Source organism: Typopeltis vanoorti, chromosome 13, assembly GCF_054136105.1.
Source record: "Typopeltis vanoorti isolate ZY-2024b chromosome 13, IOZ_Tvanoo_1.0, whole genome shotgun sequence".
Classification (NCBI taxonomy): Eukaryota; Metazoa; Arthropoda; class Arachnida; order Uropygi; family Thelyphonidae; genus Typopeltis; species Typopeltis vanoorti.
The window spans coordinates 90,737,151-90,760,361 of record NC_143561.1 but is presented as its reverse complement, the minus strand read 5'-3'; the positions used below and the strand labels follow the sequence as shown (position 1 = coordinate 90,760,361).

General features: G+C 37.5%; 1 protein-coding gene and 1 pseudogene across 1 annotated transcript in view; both read right to left on the bottom strand.

Annotated features, from left to right (window-relative positions):
* Positions 1 to 21,994, bottom strand: part of DCTN2-p50 (dynactin subunit 2) — a 220,623-nt gene extending 198,629 nt beyond the window's left edge. Inside the window, exon 1 of the mRNA XM_090403300.1 lies at positions 21,861 to 21,994. Within this exon, the coding sequence (XP_090259426.1) occupies positions 21,861 to 21,896 (36 nt within the window). The 5' untranslated portion in view covers positions 21,897 to 21,994. The remainder of the gene's footprint in view (positions 1 to 21,860) is intronic.
* Positions 17 to 21,662, bottom strand: LOC150100359 (ras-related protein Rab-19 pseudogene; annotated as a pseudogene).
* Positions 21,995 to 23,211: the final 1,217 nt, after the last annotated feature.

The following is a 23,211-nucleotide window of genomic DNA, read 5'->3' as shown; positions in this document are numbered from 1 at the left end:
AAAGCAGTCATCATCTTCATGAGCAAAATTTGAAATGATCTGCAACATCAAGAAAATACTTCATTTCTGTTGTTAATGTCACAAATGCAAGTCCAATATTGGTATCTTCTTTGGCACTAGTTTCTATGACAGATATATTTGGGAGTTGTTCTGTTAGTTATAAATCTTCTTCATAAGGTACTCTTACATGGATTCCAAGTCACATTTGTTACCAATAACAAGAAGAGAAACCTCTGGTACGATATATTGGAAGACTTCTACCCATTGCTGTACATTTATGATATCATAAACTATGATTACACCATTCACAGTGATAGTAACTCTGTGTGATTGTATGGAACCTTTCTTGTCCAGCAGTATCCCATATCTTGAGCTTTACCTTTTTACCTTCAACCATCAATGATTTCATAGCAAAGTATACTCCAATTGTGTTGCTATACCTTTCTACATAAGTTCCTGATCGCCTGTGAATAATACATATTTTGCTGACATGGCAGTCTCCAATTATAACAATTTTGTACTATAAACTACTATAAGAATTTCATGACAATGTAAAACCATAAGAATCTTGCAAAATAGCTTTGATATCTTAAGTCAACCATAATGCTATCATTTTGCTCATTTGATTTAAGTTGTTGCTTTTAGGAAGTACTCAAGCTACTCTTTCAGCTTGTTTGGCAGAATTGAAAAAAGGAAGTTGCTGTCATGAAAGTCACCAAGAAAGTGACTCCACTGGACTGTAAGAAATGAAGCTTCAGGAAAAGAGGTCAGAATAATTTTAAGAATTATGGAAGTGGTAGGGACAGTAAATGAATGATGCATAATGGGGACAAGGAAATCTTAAGATAGAAAAGGTCAAAAAGAGAAGATTCCAGATTTGATATCTTTAGGCAAGGAATATAAACATGTACAAAGGCACTTGAGAAGCCCTTGTGACAGACAGAATGTAATTTGGACAGTTATTATTATTATTATTATTCAGGCCTCCATGGAGTCAAAAGACTCATCGTGGGTGGTCCTTCCTAAGAACATAAAGTCTGTCAAGACTCATCGAGGGGAGGTCCCCCCTAAGAAACACAAAATCTATCATACCACTCCTTAAACTCATTGACCGTTCTCGCCCTCACCACTCTATCAGGCAATGCATTCCACGGCTCAACCACCCTCCATGCAAAGAAACCACTCCTCACCCTCTTGCTCACAGTTTCCTGTAACTATAACTAATTATAGTTAATTTTAACTATAATTGGTTGTTGTAGCTGAAATTTGGGATTCATTCAAAAAAGGGTTAGATTTGGATGTCTATAGGGGGCACATAATTTAAATTGGCATTTATGCTATGAATGCTGATATGAGGTTGAATTAATGCAAAAGTCATATTTTCCATATACAAGCAGTCAAAAAGCATGTCACCTTATTATTAAAATATTCTGGATCTGAAACAGCATAAGATGTTTTTGTTTATTTGTTTGTTTTTCCACTTGAAAAAGAAAACCAGGGCATCCTCTAAAGAGATTTAACGATGACTTCTAAGGTCAGAAGGTCACAATAGGCCTAAATCCTTGAAAAGCATAATAGTGATAACAAGAATTTACATTCTTGTTTTATCCTGTATCCATGTGATAGCAAACAAAGTTTGTGCATGAAGCAAATGTGTAAGGAAAAAAAGATATGGTATTGGATTATAAACTATCACCTTGGATAAAAGGATGACTAACTTTTATCAAAAAGTGGTGTACCAGGTATGCAAGTCATTGAGATTTAAAGTGACCAGTGTTGTACACAGGGGACTGGTCCTAAGTCCACTGTCATTCTTTACATCCATGACATCAGGATTTGACAGGAGACAGTGTCTGCTGATGTAAACATATGCAGGGTAATCAAAAATACAACTAACATGAACAATTTTAATAGTTTAAAATGTAGGCATGTTGAAAATGGCTGTCAGTTCAATGTTAGGAAATGTTGTGTTATGCCATTTGGTTCACGAGATATCCAACTGAATATTATATTGGTGTGATTATGCTAGAAGAAACTGATCAAGCTAGGAATCTTCGAAGTTCTAATAAGACATGAAGTTAAAATTAAGGGCCACATAGCAAAGACTGCAAATGCAACTCAGAAGATAACTGCAATGCTGAAAATAAATACTGTCACATAAGAATATGGAAGATATTTTGCCTCTTTACAAGGTATTGATACAACCTCCTCTAGAATATTTTGCAGTGATCTGGCCTCCTGGGTTCCAGGTAATGCAGATACAGTGGGAAGGGAGCAAAGGAGAATATTATAGATGATATCAGGACGGTGAAAATTTACACTATGAGGGCAGATTGAGAGTCTGTGAACTGCAGACAGTGAAAAAGAGGGACCATATGATAGACTTGAATTTCTGAAAAGATTATACAGGATACCAGTAGCTGGAATTTTTTATCTTATAGAGTGTGGTGAGAGGACAGGATATAAATATTCACCACATTTTTTGTTGATTTTCAACATTAATCATGACAGCATTAATAGAGGAAAATTATATGAGATTATGATACACCTTGGAATACCAGAGTACAAAATTTAAAATACAAAATGATAGTCTAGCACCAATACTTTTTTAATTTAGCTTTGGAATACATTATCTGATCATTGCCAATAGACACTAACAGAACAGTGCAGATAGGAATGTCTTCTGCATATGCTACAATCGTGCCAAGAACCAACAGCAGAAATGTATCTGGAACTAGAAGGAGCTGCCAATGTGCATGAGCAAAGATGGATGCAATGCATCCATCTTTGCTAATGCATGATATGAGCTGTTATAAAAAGATAAGCATTAGTAGTAAGGAAAGATATTGTTTATTTCATGACAATACTGGTTTTTCAGTTTGCACTATTCAAACTGCTGATTTTTTTTTTTTTTTTTGCATGAGCATGTGATATTGTAACAATATGCTGACTGCTGCATTATTGTAATAATCTACTTTTATTCTTTATTATTAATTTGCTTTTCTTTATAATTAGCAGTACCCGCTTTTCCTCTCGTGACCTTTCTCACTTATTCTACTGCGTATTATGTTTTTCCACCTCCGTATTTATTATGTTTTTCCACCTCCGTATTTATTAGTCATATGCCTATTAACACTAAAAAATTTATTTGTCAGACTGCACCATCAGTATATCAAATATTCGGCATAAAATTCAATAAAACTTCCAGGAGATCTCTTTCTCTCTCTTACTAGCGTAACTTCCTTCAACAAAGTTTACATAAACAGTTGTGGTTCTTAAGTAATCAAACTGAGCTTTTAATGCCTTAGTTGTTTCCTGCTCACAAGTCCGATTTATTTAGGAACAGTGCAGTTGTAACATAAAGGATCAGGCAGCATTCTTTTAACAAATAATTAAAACACACATTTATTACATTAATATGAAATATACATGAATCGAACGACAGGGAGATTGCTTTCTCTACCCATCTATAAATATCTTTAACATAAAATTAGAACCCTTTCACTTCAAAACTAAATAATCTCTTTAACTCTAAAACTTATTTACTCTCTTCTTACAAATTAAACTTATTAAACTTCTAGTTTACTTGCAAAGAGGTTAGTTTATACAAATTAGATATCAACTTCTAACATGCCAATTGACTCTCTTATGGACACTTCTTATTACTATTAAACTAATTCTTAACAGTCCATATACAACATATCTCCTAGATTATGAGAAAATATACAAAGGGAAGTAACTTACAGAGGCTCTGTATTGCACATTCAGTCGAGTCTTTTACTAAAGTCTTTATGGCTTTTCTTTCATCTCGAGTTTTAGGCTTCCTTCAGGAGAATCTTGCTACAGCGGTATCACTTCGGGATATTAGCGGGCTTTTTGACTGCAATCTGCGGTACTCGAATAACACATATACAAGAGGTTTCAGCATACGGGCAAATTCTCCTCTGGATCCTTACTTCGGGAACTTCTGCTTCTAATTGCCGCCACTTCTGCTACTAATCGCCAATGACTGTAACTGCCGACCACCGATGACTGATCTGGCTCTCTTTGTTAACAGTGCTTCACTTTTTGCTCTCTCTGCACCTGGATCTCGGTTACTCCTCTTTAGTAACTGGGATCTTGCCTCACCTCTTTTCTCTGCCGCCACTGCTCTGGTTCGAACTCCGCTTATGGTCTGCAGTTCACCTCCTCTCTGGTTCCAACTTCTGATGACTCTCTGCTGACGACTAGAAGCCTCTTATGCTCAGCTCAGTCCCCTTTTATTTTGCGATCTCAGGTCCTTGCACTAAGGGTAGTAAACCAAGAAGAATTCAGCATGACTCTTTCATCTTCTTTTAAGTTCGACCCGCTCTCTGTTCTCTCCATGCACTCTTTTGATCTTAAGTTGCCGGCCAACGGAAAGTTGTTTGAAACTTTTAGACCGACTTTGGAAGTGTTTATGTGCAGAGCTTGTAAACAGTTTCTCATATACAAAAGTCGTAAACAACCTTTCTTTCTTCCTTCATAGAGAGCTATTACACAATGTTCCGGCAGCAAAACATTGCCTTTGTTTTTAACACAAAATATTTCTTGTTAAAGGAGTATATACAGTTAATTTCCAAAGGGATATTTACAATAATATCTAGCATAAAATATACAGAGACAAACAAGGTTATTTTTACAATATTCTCATAGGACTTGACCTCTGTAAAAAATCGATGTAAAGTGCTTTGGTATTTTTAAGCTACATCAAGTTTTTACACTATTTTGTTAGGATTTTATTGTCTCAGTACTGTCTCCACGTGTATCGAATGTTTTCAACATGGTAGCTATGTATATTGACTGTATTCAACATGGTAGCTGTCACAGTTTTGGCACTACACATAGCTCCCAATACTTCAAGACTACATTATTTCTAGCATAGTTGATGATTTTGTAGCTTGGGGTATTTATGCATCCCGTTGTTTAAAAATGAGGTAGGTGAGAGATGGCAATGTGCATGTGTGCATGAAATGTAGGCAGTGGGAGATGCTGGGTGACAAAGTGTTTAAATAGTGGCAGTAGAGATAGCACTTAAGAAAGAGGTGTTCAGTTTGTGGATACCAATAGTGAAGTGGAGGGGGGAGTGAATGTTAACGACATGTATATGGATAGCCTTGGGCAGTCTAGCAGAAGGAGATGGTTTGTCTGATGACCATGATTACATGCAAAAGTAAATTGAAAGCAGAATATGTGAAGAGAGAAACAACTGCTGAGAAAGGAGATGAGATGAATAAAGATCTTGGGAGGATAGAGAAGCTAGCTAGTGAGAGGAATGAGACGTGTATGAGAAAAGAATCAAAGAGCAAGGTAGAGATGAAGGAAAGCAAATCAGACAGACAGGGACGAGAAGAGTGTGGAACGAAAGGGAGTGGGAGAGAAATGAAAGAGAGAGATTGAAAGCCGTATGAGCTAGGAATACCAAGAGAAGGATGAATAAATCTCTTCAGAGTGTCATGTATGGAAATTCAATGATTCAGGATGTGCAGAGTAGAGTGCCAGATGAGTGCTTGCCTGGGGGAATGATAGTGTGGCAGTGAAGTGCGTGAAAGTGTAGAGGAAATTATAGTAATTCTTGTAGAAAGGCTTATATGCTAGTTAAAAATGATTATTAAATAAAATACTTAAAGAATTGACAGCGTATACTAGTATATAAATTAAATCAAACTTTAATATATACTTTCCAATATTGTTGCCATGAAGATGGCAACATCACTTGCCATCTTCATGGGAACTTAAGATAAAGACACATGCACACAAGCACCACACAACAGCACATGAGAAATGAAGGAGGAAGTTACCGTTTTCCTAAAGTCCTCATGGTACCTCCCCCCCCTAGCGGGCTATAATAAGTGTTTTTGGCAGTTGGGCTGAAGTACTCCTGATGTATGTTTCCCAAATTTGGGGCAGTCTCATGCATCCAAATTTGTTGAGGTTTGGCATGTTCCTAAGGGCCGAGGCTGATTCCATGAATAGTCTTTCATATTTGAACTTGCTGTGGTGTATTCCTGTGGCTTTCTTCCACCTTATTCTGTGGCGAATATCCAGAGCATGGTCTGCAAGCCCAGAGCAGCTGTACTGGTGAAATCGGATGTAGTCCTTGTGTTCCGAGATTCTGATATTTGCTGTCCTGCCTGTTTGGCCAAAATAGGACAATTTACAGCTGCAAGGGACCTGGTATACAGCAGGTAGGTCTAAGGGAAGCGGTTGGTCTTGAGTGGAGTGGATAAGGGATGCCAATTTTCTATATGGTCTGTAACAAGAGGTCAAGTCATGTCTTTTTAAGATTTTGTTGATTTTTTCCAAGGTATCCTAGATGTATGGAATGGCGATGAATTTTGAGTAATCTTTGTTGTGAAGGGGGAGGGGGTTGTGGATTACTGGTTTTAATATTTTTGGATTTTTTTGATGGGTAGCCATTGGCTGAGAAAGTGTTAAGGATGTGATTTAGTTCAGTGGTTAGGGCTTGGTCATTTCACCAGATCAGTTTAGCCCTGTTGAATAGTGTCTTAATAACTCCATATTGTTGGCAAATGTCTGCTTGTATGGGTGGGTTTTCTATAAACTGAGAAAACCAAGGTACCATCAGGTTGGCAGGTGACTAGTGTGTCTAGGGAGGGGAAGCTATTGTTCTCCTCTTTTTCCAGGATGAACTTGATTCTAGGGGTGTTGGTTGTTTAAGTGTGTTAAGAAGGAGAGGAGAGTATCCGAGCCATGTGGCCAAATAGCGAACACATCATCAATGTAGCGAACCCATATGGTAGGTTTCTGTGGGGCAAAGTTGAAGGCTTTCTCTTCAAAAGTCTCCATAAAGAAGTTGGCCAAGGGTGGGAAAAGTGTTGAACCCATGGCTGTCGCCTCTATCTGTTTGTAGAATTTTTCCTGCCAAACGAAATAGCCTGAGTTCATTGTGAAATGGAATAGGGCTGAGATATCGGGAGGAAATTTAGCTGGATTAGCTCTAAGGTTTCTTTGTGGGGGATGTTTGTGAATAAGGATGAGACGTCAAAACTGACCATTATGTCAGTATGTTAAAGTGTAAGGTTTTCTACACTGGCTTTGAAGTGGACTGAGTTCTTTTATGTGTGATGGCGTGTTGCCAGTATAATGCATGAGCGCTTTGGCTAAATATTTAGCTAGTTTGTTCATGGGGGGAATCAATGCCATCCACTATGGGATGTAATGGCACATTTTCTTTATGTATTTTTGGGAGCCCATATATACAGGGGGGGGGTCTAGAGTTATATGGTTTTAGTTTGTTGGTAATATTGACAGGCCAAGAAGTGATCTTCTTAAGGAGCCTATGGAGTTTTCTAATTTGTGAGTTGGTGGGATTGTATTCAATAGAGAGGTAAGTAGCCCGATCTAATAGTAAAGCATTAAGCTTACCTGTGTAGTTAGTATGAATGAGTACCACAGTGGCATTCCCCTTATCCGCTTTGGTGATAATTTCTTTGTTTTTCTTCATTTCCTGTAGAGACTTGTATTCGCTACTGGATATGTTGGTTTTTGGTCTTGCTTTTGTGAGAACACAGGCGATGTGGTTTGGAAGGTGGCAAATCCCGCGTTCAATCTGGATTGTTATCAGGTAATCCCAAATTGTGTGAAATTTAAGCACCGTTTCCTTTCTCAGAAAGCTCTCTGAATCTATAACCGCACGAGCTATGCTTTGCTATGGGAACAAATCAATGCTACACGCAGTTCCCTAGCTGATGCAAACAAAGCTATTTTAGCGCTAGAGGAAGAGCTTTCTAATATGCTAAATCACAAACTTTGGTCAATTCTACATGACATCTCGTGCACTGCAGCAAATAAAGAATTCGAAAAAATACGGAATTGACATATTAACAAGTTTGATAAATTAAGAAAGAACTCGACATCCAAACCAAAACTACCAACCAACACTGTAGTTAACCTTTCTTCAGTTAGTTTGAAGCCTGAAGAACTCGATGCTCTGTCACGTGGTCACAACTTCACCATTGCTCCCAGGAAAATACCGGCCAAGGAATTAACGATCCAGATTGAACACTGGATTCGACACCTTCCAAACCACATCGCCAATGATATTAGATTCGATGTAGCCTGTGTTCTCACAAAAGCAAGATCACCAAAAACCAACATATCCAGTAGCAAAGGAAATGAAGAAAAACAAAGAAATAGTTATCACCAAAGCAGATAAGAGGAACACAACTGTGGTACCCAATCATACTGACTACACAGGTAAGCTTAATGCTTTACCATTAGATCAGGCTACTTACCTCTCCGTTGAATACAATCCCACCAACTCACAAATTAGAAAACTCCATAGGCTCCTTAAGGTCACTTCTTGGCCTGTGAAGATTACTAACAAACTAAAACCATATAACTCTAGACCCCCCACCCCAAATACATATGGGCTCCCAAAAATGCATAAAGAAAATATGCCATTACATCCCATAGTAGATGGCATTGATTCCCCCACATACAAACTAGCTAAATATTTAGCCAAAGCACTCAGACACTATACTGGCAACACACCATCACACATAAAAAACTCAGTCCACTTCAAAGCCAGTGTAGAAAACCTTACACTCCAACATACTGACATAATGGTCAGTTTTGACGTCTCATCCTTATTCACAAACATCCCCCACAAAGAAACCTTAGAGCTAATCCAGCTAAATTTCCTCCCGATATCTCAGCCCTATTCCATTTCACAATGAACTCAGGCTATTTTGTTTGGCAGGAAAAATTCTACAAACAGATAGAGGTGACAGTCATGGGTTCACTACTTTCCCCACCCTTGGCCAACTTCTTCATGGAGACTTTTGAAGAAAAAGCCTTAAACTTTGCCCCACAGAAACCATATGGCTTCACTATGTTGATGATATGTTTGCTATTGGCCAAATGGCTTGGATACAATCCTCTCCTTCTTAACACACTTAAACAACCAACACCCCAGAATCAAGTTCACCCTGGAAAAAGAGGAAAACAATAACCTCCCCTTCCTAGACACACTAGTCACCCGCCAACCTGACAGACCCTTGGTTTTCTTAGTTTATAGAAAACCTACCCATACAGGCAGATGCATTCACCAACAATCCCCACCCCCCATAACAATATGGAATTATTAAGAAACTATCAAACAGGGCTAAATCTGTTCAAATGACAAGCCCTAACCACTGAACTAAATCACATCCTTAACACTTTCTCAACCAATGGCTACCCCCCCCCCCCAAAAAAAAAACCCAAAAAAATACTAAAGCCAGTAACACAACCCCCCCTTTTACAACAAACATTACTCTAAATTAATCACCATTCCATACATCCGGAGCACCTTGGAAAAAATCAAGAAAATCTTAAAAAAAAAAACATGACTTGACCTATTGTTACAGACCATATAGAAAATTGGCATCCCTTACCTGCTCCACTAAAGACCAACCTCTTTCCTCTAGACCTACCTGGTATATACTAGGTCCCTTGCAGCTGTAAATTGTCCCATTTTGGCCAAACAGGCAGGACAGCAAATATCAGAATCTCAGAACTCAAGGACTACATCTGATTTCACGAGTAGAACCACTCTGGGCTTGCAGACCATGCTCTGGATATTCGCCACAGAATAAGGTGGAAGAAAGCCACAGGAATACACCACAGCAAGTTCAAATATGAAAGACTATTCATGGAATCAGCCTCAGCCCTTAGGAACATGCCAAACCTCAACAAATTTGGATGCATGAGACTGCCCCAAATTTGGGAATCATATCAGAACTTCAGCCCAACGACCAAGAACACCTAATATAGTCCGCTAGGAAGCATGATCAGGCCTTTAAGAAAACGGTAATTTCCTTACTTTGTTTCTCATTTGCTGTTGTGTAGTGCGTGCGTGCATGTGTCTTTATCTTAAGTTCCCATGAAGATGGCAACGTGACGTTGCCGAAATATTGAGAAGTATATATTAAAGTTGGATTTAATTTATGTACTAGTATATGCTGTCAATTCCTCAAGAGCAGATGATAGTAATGGGTGGGACAAAGGACCTGAGAGGTAGCATGAATCCAACAGCCCTAACTTGAACCCCAAATCTCGGGCTACTGAATCATGTAGCCCGAGATTTGGGGTTGATGTTAGGGATAGAGCAGTAGAAATGTGTCTGAAGAAAAGTTAGTGAGCATGTTTCCCCAGTATAATAATGTGCAGTAGAGGAGAAGAGCAGCGATGACAAATGAAATGATAGCGACGATGTGCAGGAAAAAAGATCTGGAATATCTGGATGCATGGAATATATTTGAGGATAGAAGAGAGCTGTATGCAAGACATGGATTATATTTGAATGCAGAAGAGCATGAACAATTAAAGAAACTGTTGGTTTCTGGGCAAGTGAGTGTCAGGATAGGAAAATCAGAATTGTAGAGGTGAAATGTTGCAGGGATGGTCTTGTGGTGATAGCAGCTTGAGAAATGGGGGAGGTATGCACTATCCTGCAGAGCCAGGTGAAGTATCAGGGGAGTAACAATGGCTATAAGAATTCCATTCTTGAGAGACACTTGTGACATTGAATTAAGAATTATACAAATGTTAACACAAGAACATTTTAATGCTTGCCATATATTTCAACCTGAAACTAACAGACTATCCTCAGTGGCTTCATAGGAACAGTTTTTCATCATCATCATCAAATTCCTGACATGTACCCTCAAGGGGTGTACAGGATATGATAGTACTACATGAAAAATTTACATCATTACTAACTACCTATCTACAATTCTCCTCCAAATCAGTCTGTTACTTGTCAAGACTCCAACATTATCAGATCTTATATTTCTATTGTCTAAGGCACTTTATACCGTATCAATCCACCTATATCTTGGTCTTCCTCGGGTTTGTTTTCCGGCCAACCTGGCAGAGAACACTTGTTTTGCTAATCTTTCCTCGCCCATTCTGTTTAAGTGACTATACCACCTGAGATTAGCTCTGCTAATCCATTCCTGGATGTTGACAATGTCAAGTTCTATCCTAATATTCTAGTTTTTAATATGATATTGCCATTGATGCCATCTGTTCCACCTCTAATCTTTCTCAGGACTCTCATTTCTGTGGTCTCTAGTCTTTGGTCAAGTGTTTTACTTCTGACCCAGCTCTCAGATCCATAAGTTAAAACTGGTTTGAACACTGTCTTATATACAGCTAATTTAGTGTTCCGACTAATTTCTCTCTTATTCCATATGAATTTATTCAATTGACTTCCCACCATACCAGCTTTCTGATTCTGTTGTCTATTTCCATATTTAATTTACCATCTTCACTAAAAATCGTGCCTTAAGTAGCTGAAATGTTTTACTTGTTCCACAGGTTCTCCATTCACAACACAGTTGACATTTTCAACAATTCTACCTATTTTCATTGTCTTTGTCTTTTTAATGCTAACCTTCATACCATATCTATTACAACAGTTATTCAATTTAGTCAGAGAATCTTGCAGACTTGTAGCGGATTTATTTAGAAGTATATCATCATCCGCATAAAGCAAAGAGCTGACATTAACATCTCCAATTTTGATATCAGGTTTAACACCACATTCCTTCATAATGTGATCCATATAGATAATGAATAACAGAGGGGATAATGTACATTCTTGTCTGACACCAGATGTAACATTAAACCATCTTCCTGTACTTCCTTCAATTCTAACTGCTGACTTACAACTCAAATAAAGACTAAGTATTGCTTGATATAATGCCCCATTGACACCATACAACTGTAGCGTATTGAATAGCTTCTCTCTTGGCATCCTGTCATATGCCTTTTCCAAATCGACAACACTTAAATACAGATCTTTGTTATATTCCCAGCGATTTCTCCACTATTTGTCATAAAGTGAATATCTGATCCTGACAGCCTTTATTTGGCCCGAATCCAGCTTGTTCTTCACCAAGCTTTTCTTCCACAATTCTTCTCAACCGTTTCTCAAGTATACTTACATAGATCTTGCCAGGAACACTCAGTAGGGAAATACCTCTGTAATTCTCATATTCAGTTTTATTTCCCTTTTTATATATGGGTACTATGAGAGTGCTACTCCAATCATCAGGAATTCATCCCTCTGTTCAGGCTTTCTGAACTATGCGGTGCAGCCGCTGTAAGACTTTTAAACCACCATACTTCAGCATTTCTGGTCGAATATTATCTACTCCTGCTGGCTTTCCACATTTCAAGCCTTTGATAGCTTTTTCTACTTCAAGTATGGATATGTATTCCTGACTGTATACTTGTTGAGTGTTTTTTTACCACTGTGCTATCACTGCTTGTTTTATTTAGCAATTTTTCGAAATAATTACTCCATACTTCAAAGATATCTTTTTTTTCCTGTTTTCATGTCACCTTTATCATCTCCAACTCCTTTTACAGCACTCTTTCCCCTATTTCTAAGCTTCTTCAACAACCTCCAGAATATCTTACCACTTCTTGGTATTTATTTTCTGTGTTCTTGCCAAAGTCCTCCAATGACTTTTGTTTAGCTAGTTTTACACAGTGTTTTGCTTTCTTACATTTGTGTCTGTATTCTCTAAGAGCTGACTTATATGCCAGGAACTTTTGATATGCTTTCTTCTTTTCCTTCACTGTCTCTTTAACTTCCTGTGTCCACCATGGAGTTCTAATTTTTCTATCCTTGCAGACAACTTCACCACATGCCTCTCTAGCTGAATCAATCAGGGCTTTCTTCAAGGTTTGCCACTGAATCTCCAAGGTTTGATTCCTGTTCTCAAACTCTTTCATTTTTTTCTTCAATAATGTTTGTGTATTTTAGTCTATAGTTCACATCTGAGAGCTGCTCAACTTTTATTCACTTTAAAACTTTCTTGCATGTTATTCTTTTCAATATGAAATTCAATTTTATCCTGCTCAAGACTAAACAGTGATCGCTTCCAATTTCAAATTCTCTGTACACTCTGGTGTCCTGCACCAGGGAGAAAACATCACTATCAACAATAACATAGTGAATGAGACTTTTCTTATTCCTTGCCTCTTCTCTCCATGTGAATTTGTGCACATTTTTATGTTGGAACATGGTGTTAGTAATAACCAGTCCATGTCCTGAGCAGAAATCCAACAGATATTTGCCATTATTATTAGCTTTGCTCTTTTCTCCAAATTTTCCCAAAATATTTTTGTATGTCTCACAATCATTTCCTACTCTGCTATTTAGATCCCTAACAAGGACCAACTTTTCCTTTTTCATTGTGTCAGTTGCTTTTTCTAAAGCATCAAAAAATTCCTCCACTTCTACCTTAGTAGAACCTTCTGTGGGACCATAGGCACAAATAAGTCTCATTGTCCAGTTCCCCATTCTCATATTTGCCCACATCACTCTACTTGAGACTATCTGCCATTCAAGAAGATTAGCCTCGTATTTTGTGTTGAATACTATGGCTACTCCTTCTTTTCCTTGATTGTCATTGCCTGAATATAGCATTTTGTATTTATTGCTCAGAAAAGATCTCACCAGTTTTTGTCTTTTTTGTTTCAGTCATCCCTATTATGTCGATCTGGTACTTATCTAATTCCTCAGCTAGCTCCATTTCTTTGCCATTCAGGCTTCTTAGGTTGATAGTACCGATCTTTAACTCTGGTGATGTTGAATTGGGGGTGTGTTTTCAGATTTGTTCCAGTAGCTGACTTTTCGCTGTTCACTCTGGTTCCCTGGCAAAAACAACAGGGGCCTTGTTTAACCGGGCGACGCCCCAGCCATCATGAAATTTTGTCATGTTGTACTATCATTTTTTATTTTGCTTTAACCAATAAGAATACAATTTGGTCAGCTAAATCCCAAATTGCCAGCCCATCCTAGTTCGTTCAGTATCCAAGATACCCAATAGGGTGCACCACGAGAAGGTGAGGATTGGACATTAGGTCAGAAGCCCTGGTCGGTTCTCCGCATTCCTTTAAAGGCTATGTGGAGGTCTCCTCTCAGTTATACAGCTTTCACCCTTAAGCACCCCTTTTTTTGTAATTGAGAGCTTTAATTCTTAGATTAGCCTAATGTTATCTGTAACTGAATTTATAAATTAAGATTGTTATATAAAATTTTGAATTAATACTTATAATTTATTCCTCACTCTGATGAAATTTACCTCTCTTTAATGCTAAACAATGTAACATCATGTGGCTCGTTCTACTTTTGAATAATGAACTGTTTGTATTCCACCTTGTAAAAACTGTTCCTATCAAGCCACTGAGGATAGTCTGTTAGTTTCGTACTGAAATATTTGGTAAGCATTAAAATATTCTTGTGTTAACGTGTGTATAATTCTTAATGGCTATAAGAATACTGGCAACACACTGGTTTTTCTGTATAAAGATGCCAGGAGCATTAGAAATAAAGGGAATGAGTTTGTGGCATTGATTAACTCAGCCTCTCCAAAGGTTGTTGGCATCAGTGAAACTTGGTTAACTGAAAAGGATGTTCTAAGAGAGATAAAAATCAAAGAGGGTATAGTATATTTTGGCACAATAGGCAAGGTAAATGTGGTGGTGTTAGCAGAGTGTTACTCATGATAAGAGATACTGTGCACTCTCAGAGTGGAGAATCTCAGTGAAAATAACATCAATGGCTTTGAGAGTATAAGTGTGAGATAGATGTTTATAAGACAAGATCTTTAGTGGGATGTTGCTACAGACCAGGAAATATATATAGCGATGAGCAGGATATGTTTAGACAATTCTTAATGGCTATTGTTTGGAAAGTGCAAAGCAAATAATCATTACAGGGGACTTCAACTACAGCGATATAAACTGGGCAGAGGAGACAGCATGCAGTAATAAGGAACTGAATTTTTGGATTTCTTGAGGGGCAACTGTCTTAGGCAGCATGTGGTGGAGGGAGCATGAGATTTAAGAGTTTTGAATTTGGTCAGAGCATTGAAGTATCTGATTGTGACTGAGATGAATTACTTGGTCTCTGTTGGTGAGAGTGACCATGTAATCCTGACTTAGATGAATAGGCATGTAGAGGTATCAAAACAGAAAGAAATTATAAGACAACTATCATAGACTTAGAAATTAGCTTGCAGCAGTACAATGGATGAAAGAATTTGAAGGAGGAGGAGTCATTAGTGCATGGGAAATACTTAAGAAAAAATTGTTTACAGGAATGACAGATTGTATACCTCGAGTGAAGAACATAAAGCAATTTGGAGTCGAATTGATGACAAAAGGAATAAAAGGAAAATTGCAGAAGAGATTATGAAAGGCATATATATATATATATATATAGAGAGAGAGAGAGAGAGAGAGAGAGAGAGGGGTGAAGAACAGTTGCATGAGGAATATACTAAGAAAGTGAATAGTATTGTAAGGAGAGAAAAATTAGAATATGAGAGGAGACCAGCACTACAATCCAAGGAGAATTCCAAGGAGTTTTTTTGCTATGCAGCAAGTAGGAAGAAAAAAGATAGTGGATGGATTACCTTGCTGGGTGGAGATGGGAATAAGATGACCAAAGCAGATGACATAGTTGAGCTATTTAATTATCACTTTATTAGTGTGTTGTTAGATCTTGAATGGGGACTCTTTCAACAGAAAAGTCATTCATTCAAGATTTAACAAGAAACAAAAAATTCTGAACTAGAAATGCTTGCACTATTGGTTAATTAAGAAAAATATAAAAGAAAACCTGTTACAATTACCTTAGAAAGAAGTAAAGTTGAGGAGAAAATTGTATGTCAGAATAGAATTATATTGTTAAAATTATTGATGTCTAAATTATACTGTAAAAGAATGTAAATCTAAGTGCAAACAAAGGTTCAAAGGTTGCTAGCTAACTGCCTACGATGACGTCACGGTGCAACGGAAGCGTTCTTGGAAGGCAAGCCGAACTCATGTTTGGTGAAATAAGCACTCTTCAAGGAGCAGAAGTGTGATGCAATCGCATAGGGACGAATAGGAGAGCACAGTTAGATATCCTCCACTATGAAAAGAGGGCGCTGAAAAGAAGAATAAAAAGCGAGTTCACTCAGGTTTGAACCCCCCGTTTTTTCTGTTCCTGTTTTCTCGTGTGGACAAGCAGAGTGCTGACCGATCGACGGTGCCAGAAGTATTCTCCTTCCCGGTTGCTAGCTGAAAGAGTCGGGCATGCTATACGTGAGCTGGCGGTAGACACCAACTAGGGCCATCGGTAAAAGTTTACCGATGCGAAACAGCGGAATAAGTTCCTCAAAAAGGACGGCCGAGATGACGATATCGATCCAGTAGACGAGCGTATATACGGCAAAGTGCAAGGAATGGTGATTTGCGTCGATCAGCGTAATCTCCACGTGGACGCGACTCGATAAAGCAGAAAGACATCTGACAACAAAGAACGGACGAAAAGAAGTGCGATATCCTCTCAGGACACTGGTAAAATACAGTAAATTCCATATTCTTGTAACGATTAGTAAAGAGAGAAGAACAGATTTCTGATTTGAGAAGAAAGAGAACTTTTAAGTCACTTTTGTGCTCAGTAACGCGTTAATCTAATTATATTGGACTAGTAGTCTAAAAGCCTGAGAGTATGCAACACTTAGTTGAATGTGAATTGACCTTTGTTAGCAAGTTTTACTTAGAATTCTGAATTACTATTTCATGATAAAAATGTGCCTACTTAATCTAGAGATGTAAAATTAGAGTGTTTAGATAATTAATGTGTTCCTTATAGCTCAGCTAATGAATTAGAATTCTGATATGACATACCTTGATATGTAAAAGTTTATTGTATGAAATTTTGATAATTAATAAACATGTTTTTCTATGTAAGTCAGAGTTTGTCTGGGCATGAGATTGAAATTACCACTCACTAAAGTTAGAACCTGTGAATAAGGGGAAATTAAAGAAAGTTTAGGCCATGACTGCAATGTTGAAGTTTCTACAGGCACTTAATACTTTAATAAGATTAGGTAATACTTAAACTCTGGGAAAGTTTCTTTGTACAAGAATTCTTCTGTACTAGGACTCTGGCTGGAGCAGCTAAAATAAATAAATTTTGTCAGAGTTCCGAATAGAGAAGCAGCCCCAGAGAGATAGTTAGTATGACAAGGATTTAAGATAGAACATAAAGAACTAAAGACACGAATATAAGTGTTCCATCTTGGTACTACAGGCTTTATTCCTCTAAGGATAATAACTGGTAAAGTGTTAGAAGCAAATAAGGAAGACTTATTCCAAATACTGAGTACGCTAAACGTCAATAAGGCAGGGAGGGGACTAGATGGAATTTCACCATGTGTTTTAAAGAAATGTGCTATGGAACCAACTGTGCCATTAACTTGGTTGTTTAATGAAAGTCTTTCAATGAGACAGGTTCCTGGAGGGTGGAAGGAGGGTAAGATAGTACCATTGCATAAGGGTGATGGTAGAATGTAGGTATTAAACTATAGCAGTGCTTCCCAAACTTCTGGATGTCAGGGCCCCCTTTGCAAAAATTAAAATATTTCACGGCCCCCCCCCTCGAATAAAAATCGTAATAGAGAGATATATTATTATAATATTTATTGTATTTATATTCAATACAAAACATGCACAGCGAATATTGCAAAAATCAAATGCATATATTACATTTTTTTGCCTCTTACCGTTGGGTTCTGAAGACGATGTGGGCTGTTCTGGTAAAATATGAAATACAGTCCTCTTTTTTGAGTGTGTTTCTGCTTCTGATTGTTCGCGGGATTTTTTTTTTATTTTCTTTATCAGCCACTTATCCATCTCAGGGTTAAATTTTTTAACGTAGAATAGATCAAATAATATCACCACTTACCGATACTGGCACACCACAGACTGATAACATTAAATTAGTGAATATTACCTGAATAAGGGAATTCCCAGACCAGGAATATTTTTCTCTTTTGTGACTTTTCTTCCTTTACGGGTAATTAAGCCTAACGCGAAACAAACAGCAAAGGCAGGTTATTAAAACGTGCATATGATTGGTGCGGTATTAACAAAAGATCGCGCAACCGAAAGATAAAAGCATAGCTGACAATTGAGTTGAAATGCTAACTCTCTTCAACCGAATTCCATATGTGAAACTGCCATAACATTCATTATATATATATATATATTACTTAGTTTTAGCACTTTTACGAATTTTAACACGTTCGGTTGAATTTTATTGCTGCCTTGGGAAATCGAACTCACACACATCTAATCATTAACAATAGTTTTTAGTTAGATTCTGTGTTTGCCCATGCAACATATGGTTTTGTTTCAGTCTATACAGCATAGTTTCTGTATGAGGGGACATGCGATTCATTAATTAGTGTGTTTTTATCCCAGTTGTCTCTAATTGCACTATTTGTTGAGAAATATATTACACAGACTCCTCATACCTTATTCACTGGCATAATAAAAGTACTTGTTTTTATTGCCTCTGCAGTATAGTGGGAGGGCGTGTTGTTTACCACTGCAAGCTAGTTACTATCTCCCCACATGAACTTGTTTAAGCATTTTTTCATGTGTGAAGTATATGCGAAACTTTTATTGGTAACAGAAAACTAGCTCGGATGACAGTGATAATATAAAACGAGTTTTGATATGTATATAAAGTCAATATCAACAGTCCCTGATTACGAATGTGTGATGAAAGGGACAGGAAAATTTGGAGCTTCCCTGGAGGGCATTTGAAGTAAATACAATTAACCACTAATTTGAAATGAAACATATGAATAAGCAATATTGACTAATATTCATTAAGCACTGAAATAAGCAGGAAGCAAAGTTTGTGAACCAATACCAATGTGTGAATTTTTCCATTAAAATATAAAAAATAACAAAAAAGAAATAATAAATAATAAAAGTTAAATACTTTTCTTTTAAAATAAAAAAAATCTACTTAGTCTTAAAACATTTTAAATTTGTTTTCGTTATTTCACGGCCCCCTCAACAAAACCTACGGCCCCCAAGGGGGCCGCGGCCCACAGTTTGGGAAGCGCTGAACTATAGGCCTGCTTATATCTCTGTAGTTAAGATTTTGGAAAAATTGCCAAGAATTCATATACGGGATTGGGCAGATGAGGGTAATGTTATTTATGCAGGTCAACATAGATTTGTTACAGGGCGTTCTTGTATTAGTAATCTGGTAACCTTTTCAATAGAGTAATAAGAGCAGCAGATGAGGTTAAGCCATACACTGTCATTTTCTGAATTTTTTTTAACTGCATTTAACAGGGTGCCACATGACAAGATGATTTTTAAGTTGCATCATATAAGTTGGATATCAGGTTAGTGGATTGAATTGGTGATTGGCTCTCTGATAGATATCAGTAAGTTGTATACAGGGGAGCAATATCAGGAAGTAGGAGGGTTACAAGTGGAGTTCCACAAGGTTCAGTCCTGGAACCATTACCGTTTGATCTTCATGTCAATGATATTGTCACAAGACTATTGTGACAATATCATTGTTGTTCAATTGTTTGCAGATGATGTGAAGCTTGGGTGTGTATATATAGTATATTATTGGGAGGGTTATTAGTAATAGTGCTGATGTTTTGGCTCTTCAAGAGGATTTGAATAAGCTGGAAAGGTGGACAAAGGCATGAGGATGTCAGTTTAATGCAACTAAATGTAAGGTTTTAAAATTTGGGATCCACAGATGGGATGCTTCATACTCACTTGGTGGAGTTATAGAAATGGAGGAGGCAAGGGATTTTGGGGTGACTGTGGATAGAGATTTGAGGTTTCGAGAACATATTGCAAAAATTGTGAAGACAACTCAGAGAATTGTGGCAATTTTGAAGAACACTGACCATGAGAGATAAAAGAGTGCTGTCCCATTGTATAAAGCTGCCTAGACCATATTTGGATTTCCATGCTCAGATCTAGTCATCAGGATTTGAATGGGATGAAGTAACTTTGAAGAGGGTGCAGAAATGGATAACAATATCAAGACTGTACGACATTGATTATGAAGACAGACTCAGGGGTATGAAGCCTGCAGAGTTTGGTGGATAGAAGGCAAAGGAAGAGGGGTATGATCAAGACATTTAAGTGACTGAAAGGTTATCGTATTAAGGAGTTTTTCATATGGTAGAATAAGGTAAAGGAGCAAGGACAAGGGGACCATCCTGGGAAGTTGCAAAAGCAGGATGTGAGTAAAAGGGTAAGAACTAAGTTTTTTGCATGCAGAGTTGTAGGAGCATGGAATGCACTGCCTGAGAAGGTAGTGAATGTGCAAACTGTGGATAAGTTTAAGGAGTGGTATGATACACTTCGTGTTGACTAGTGTTAACCTCCCACAATGAGTCTTGTGACTCCTGGAGGTCAGGAAAATAATAATATAAAAATTAGCAAAAGAGATAAGGCTAAAAATAAACCAACAAAAAAATAATGATTAACATCAAGTAGAATCAGTTAACTGATACAAGTGTGAAAACTAGGAACCTTGAAATAGGAAAAAAATGGAACAATTTAAATATTTAGGAATAACGATTTCTAGCTAACCAAATGGGATGGTGGAAGGTCAGAATTGAATAAAGAGAGATAATCAAGTTTCTATTCTCTTTTATGTGTACTCAGTTGAAAAGATATTCATTGGAAGACTAAAGTAAAAATATATGAATCAATGATTTGCCTAGCCTATGAATTTATTACCTATGAATGTGAAACCTAGTTATTTACAGCAGAGGTGAAGAATTTGATTTCAGCTTTTGAAAGGAAAATCCTTAGGAAAACGCTCAAGGATCAAATACAACCATGAGTTATATCAATTTATAAAGAACCCACTATATCTAGTATAATCAAGTTCAAAAAGTAGCAGTAGGCAGAGCATGTCTTGCACAGAGATGTCGCGAGGAATTTTGGCACCTATGGCTAGGAAAGAAAATTGTGCCATTGGCACCTATAGACTGGGAATTAAAAAAAAAAAAAAAATTTAAAAATCTCAATTTTTGCACCTATGTAAAATTAGAGTATATGGCCGGGCCACATTGGCCATAGCCTCACTATGCCTCTGGTTTTGCATATGGAAAATTGACAGTATTATATATATAAGAAGACAATAAATAGTAAAATTCTTAGTAAAATACCATAATGAAAACCAATAAGATGGATGGACACCAGCAGTCAAGATAGCAACATCATATCACAATGACCAAACCAGAAGAACCAATGACCAAATATTATTCAGACAGCATTGGAAACAACAAACCCAGGAGGCTAAGGATCGATTTGAGCTGTAGAGCCATAAGAAGAAAAAGAAAGACCAAGACAACATCCATGGAGTGAATGCAGTCAAGAAGTGGGCGAGAGCTTGATTTTTTTTCTCATAGTGTTGCGTGATTGGAATGGCCTTGCCTTTGCAAGTAGTGTGAATGAATTCAATTCAAGAAAATGTATGACTGCTAGTATTGGGAGTCGGGGGGGGGGGGGGGTTTGTAACCCTGCCTCAAACCCTTCGTTAAGTCCTACTACCTATCAGATGTTCCGCTTCTCCCCCCCCCCCAGCATGATTTCGGGATAATTACACCTGTTTTTCTTTGAAGTCCTTCTGCTTATTTTTTTAAAAAAAAAGACATGCTTATTTTATCCTCTAAGGCAGGGGTTCTCAACCTTTTCCAGTGGCGTACCACTATATTTAATTCAAGATATTAGATGTACCAGCAAGGCAGTGGCTTACGTACCACAAGTGGTACGCGTACCATAGGTTGAGAATCCCTGCTCTAAGGAATACGAAAAGAAAAGACGATTTATTATTATTATTTGTTACACCTCCAAGGAATCCGTGGACTCATTTCATAACCAAAGGAAGGAAAAAAACAAACATATGCATATACTGCTAAATATATTATTTCACAGCAACTTCTTTTATCACAATAAACTAAACCTAGTATATAACTTACAATCCCAGGCAAATCGGCATATTTAGGATTAGCCATTTCTGTCAAAGGATGTCAACAAACATCAACCAAGCGAATCAACACACTAGTAGTCTTGCAACTGAGCGGAAATATTAAACATCTGTTAATAACGGAAATGACTATGTGCAGCCCAAAAGAAGCCTGTAGAACTTAAGATATAATTTCTGTTCAATTTAGTAAATGTAAATAGCTTTTGATATCGTACAGGAGAGAGAGACAGATAATGACTGTACATCTTCGACAAAGGGTTCGATGGCCATGGCTTGAACGTTTAGAAATCTTCCGGTCTACTAAAGCTGTGCAATTGCAATTTTGGCATCTAAAAACATTTCCATATTATTATTATTATTATTATTAATATTATTATTATTATTCAGTTAACAGAGTTTACAGTTAAAGAGTAACAAGAAATATGAAAGAACATAATGAAATCCTTGACTGGTAAATGTGTTTCAATTCGAGCCTTATCCAAAGGCCTAAGAATCATATGACATTTCCCTAAAAGCGCAGTTTTCTGAATTGCGATAATGTTATATCTTCGGAAGATAAACTTTTCCCGATGTTTTCATAAATGTTCTGGTATTGCTCTTACCACTCCTATGACAACTGAAATCGTTGTTGTTTTCTTGTTCCAAAGTTCTTGAATTTCAATCTCCAGATAACTATATTTGGACAATTTTTCATACACTTTGTCTTCTACTCTATTAACCGCTCTACTTCTTCTGATTGGCTACCGGTGAAGATTGAACTGCCCACTCAATCCCCAAAAAGCTAGATAGGGTATAAAGGCCTCGTCTACTCCCTATAAGAGAATAAAAGGCGTTAGTGGATTATTATTATTATTATTATTATTATTCTCCACATCAACATCAGAAGTTTCTCTTGGGTCCTCTGCGCTTGAACGCTCGAAGTCAGACTTAAGTTCGAGTCTAGTCTTCGACTGGAGGAACTTTTTCTAAGCCTTTCTTCGACTGATTCCCGAGTTAGTCGATCTCTGGCACGGGCAAGCGGGTTTTTCCACCCGGAAGCTCGGGTTTTTCGTCCCGTAAACTCAAGAAAATCGACCGTAGTACCCACATTATTTCAGACAGTAACATATCTTGTTAGGGTTAGGTACCAAGAGATGGAGGCACTTGTTTACCAGCGTCTTCATCGGTGGCTGCTATAATTAGTGATAGACATGGGCCAGCAATCTCGGAATGGCTACCGGTGGAGATTGAACTGCCTGCTCAGTCTCCAAAAAGCTAAATAGGGTAGTAGGGAGTAGGCCTCGCCTACTCCCTATAAGGGAATAAAAGGCGTTAGTGGATTTTCTTCTTCTTCTTCTTTTTCT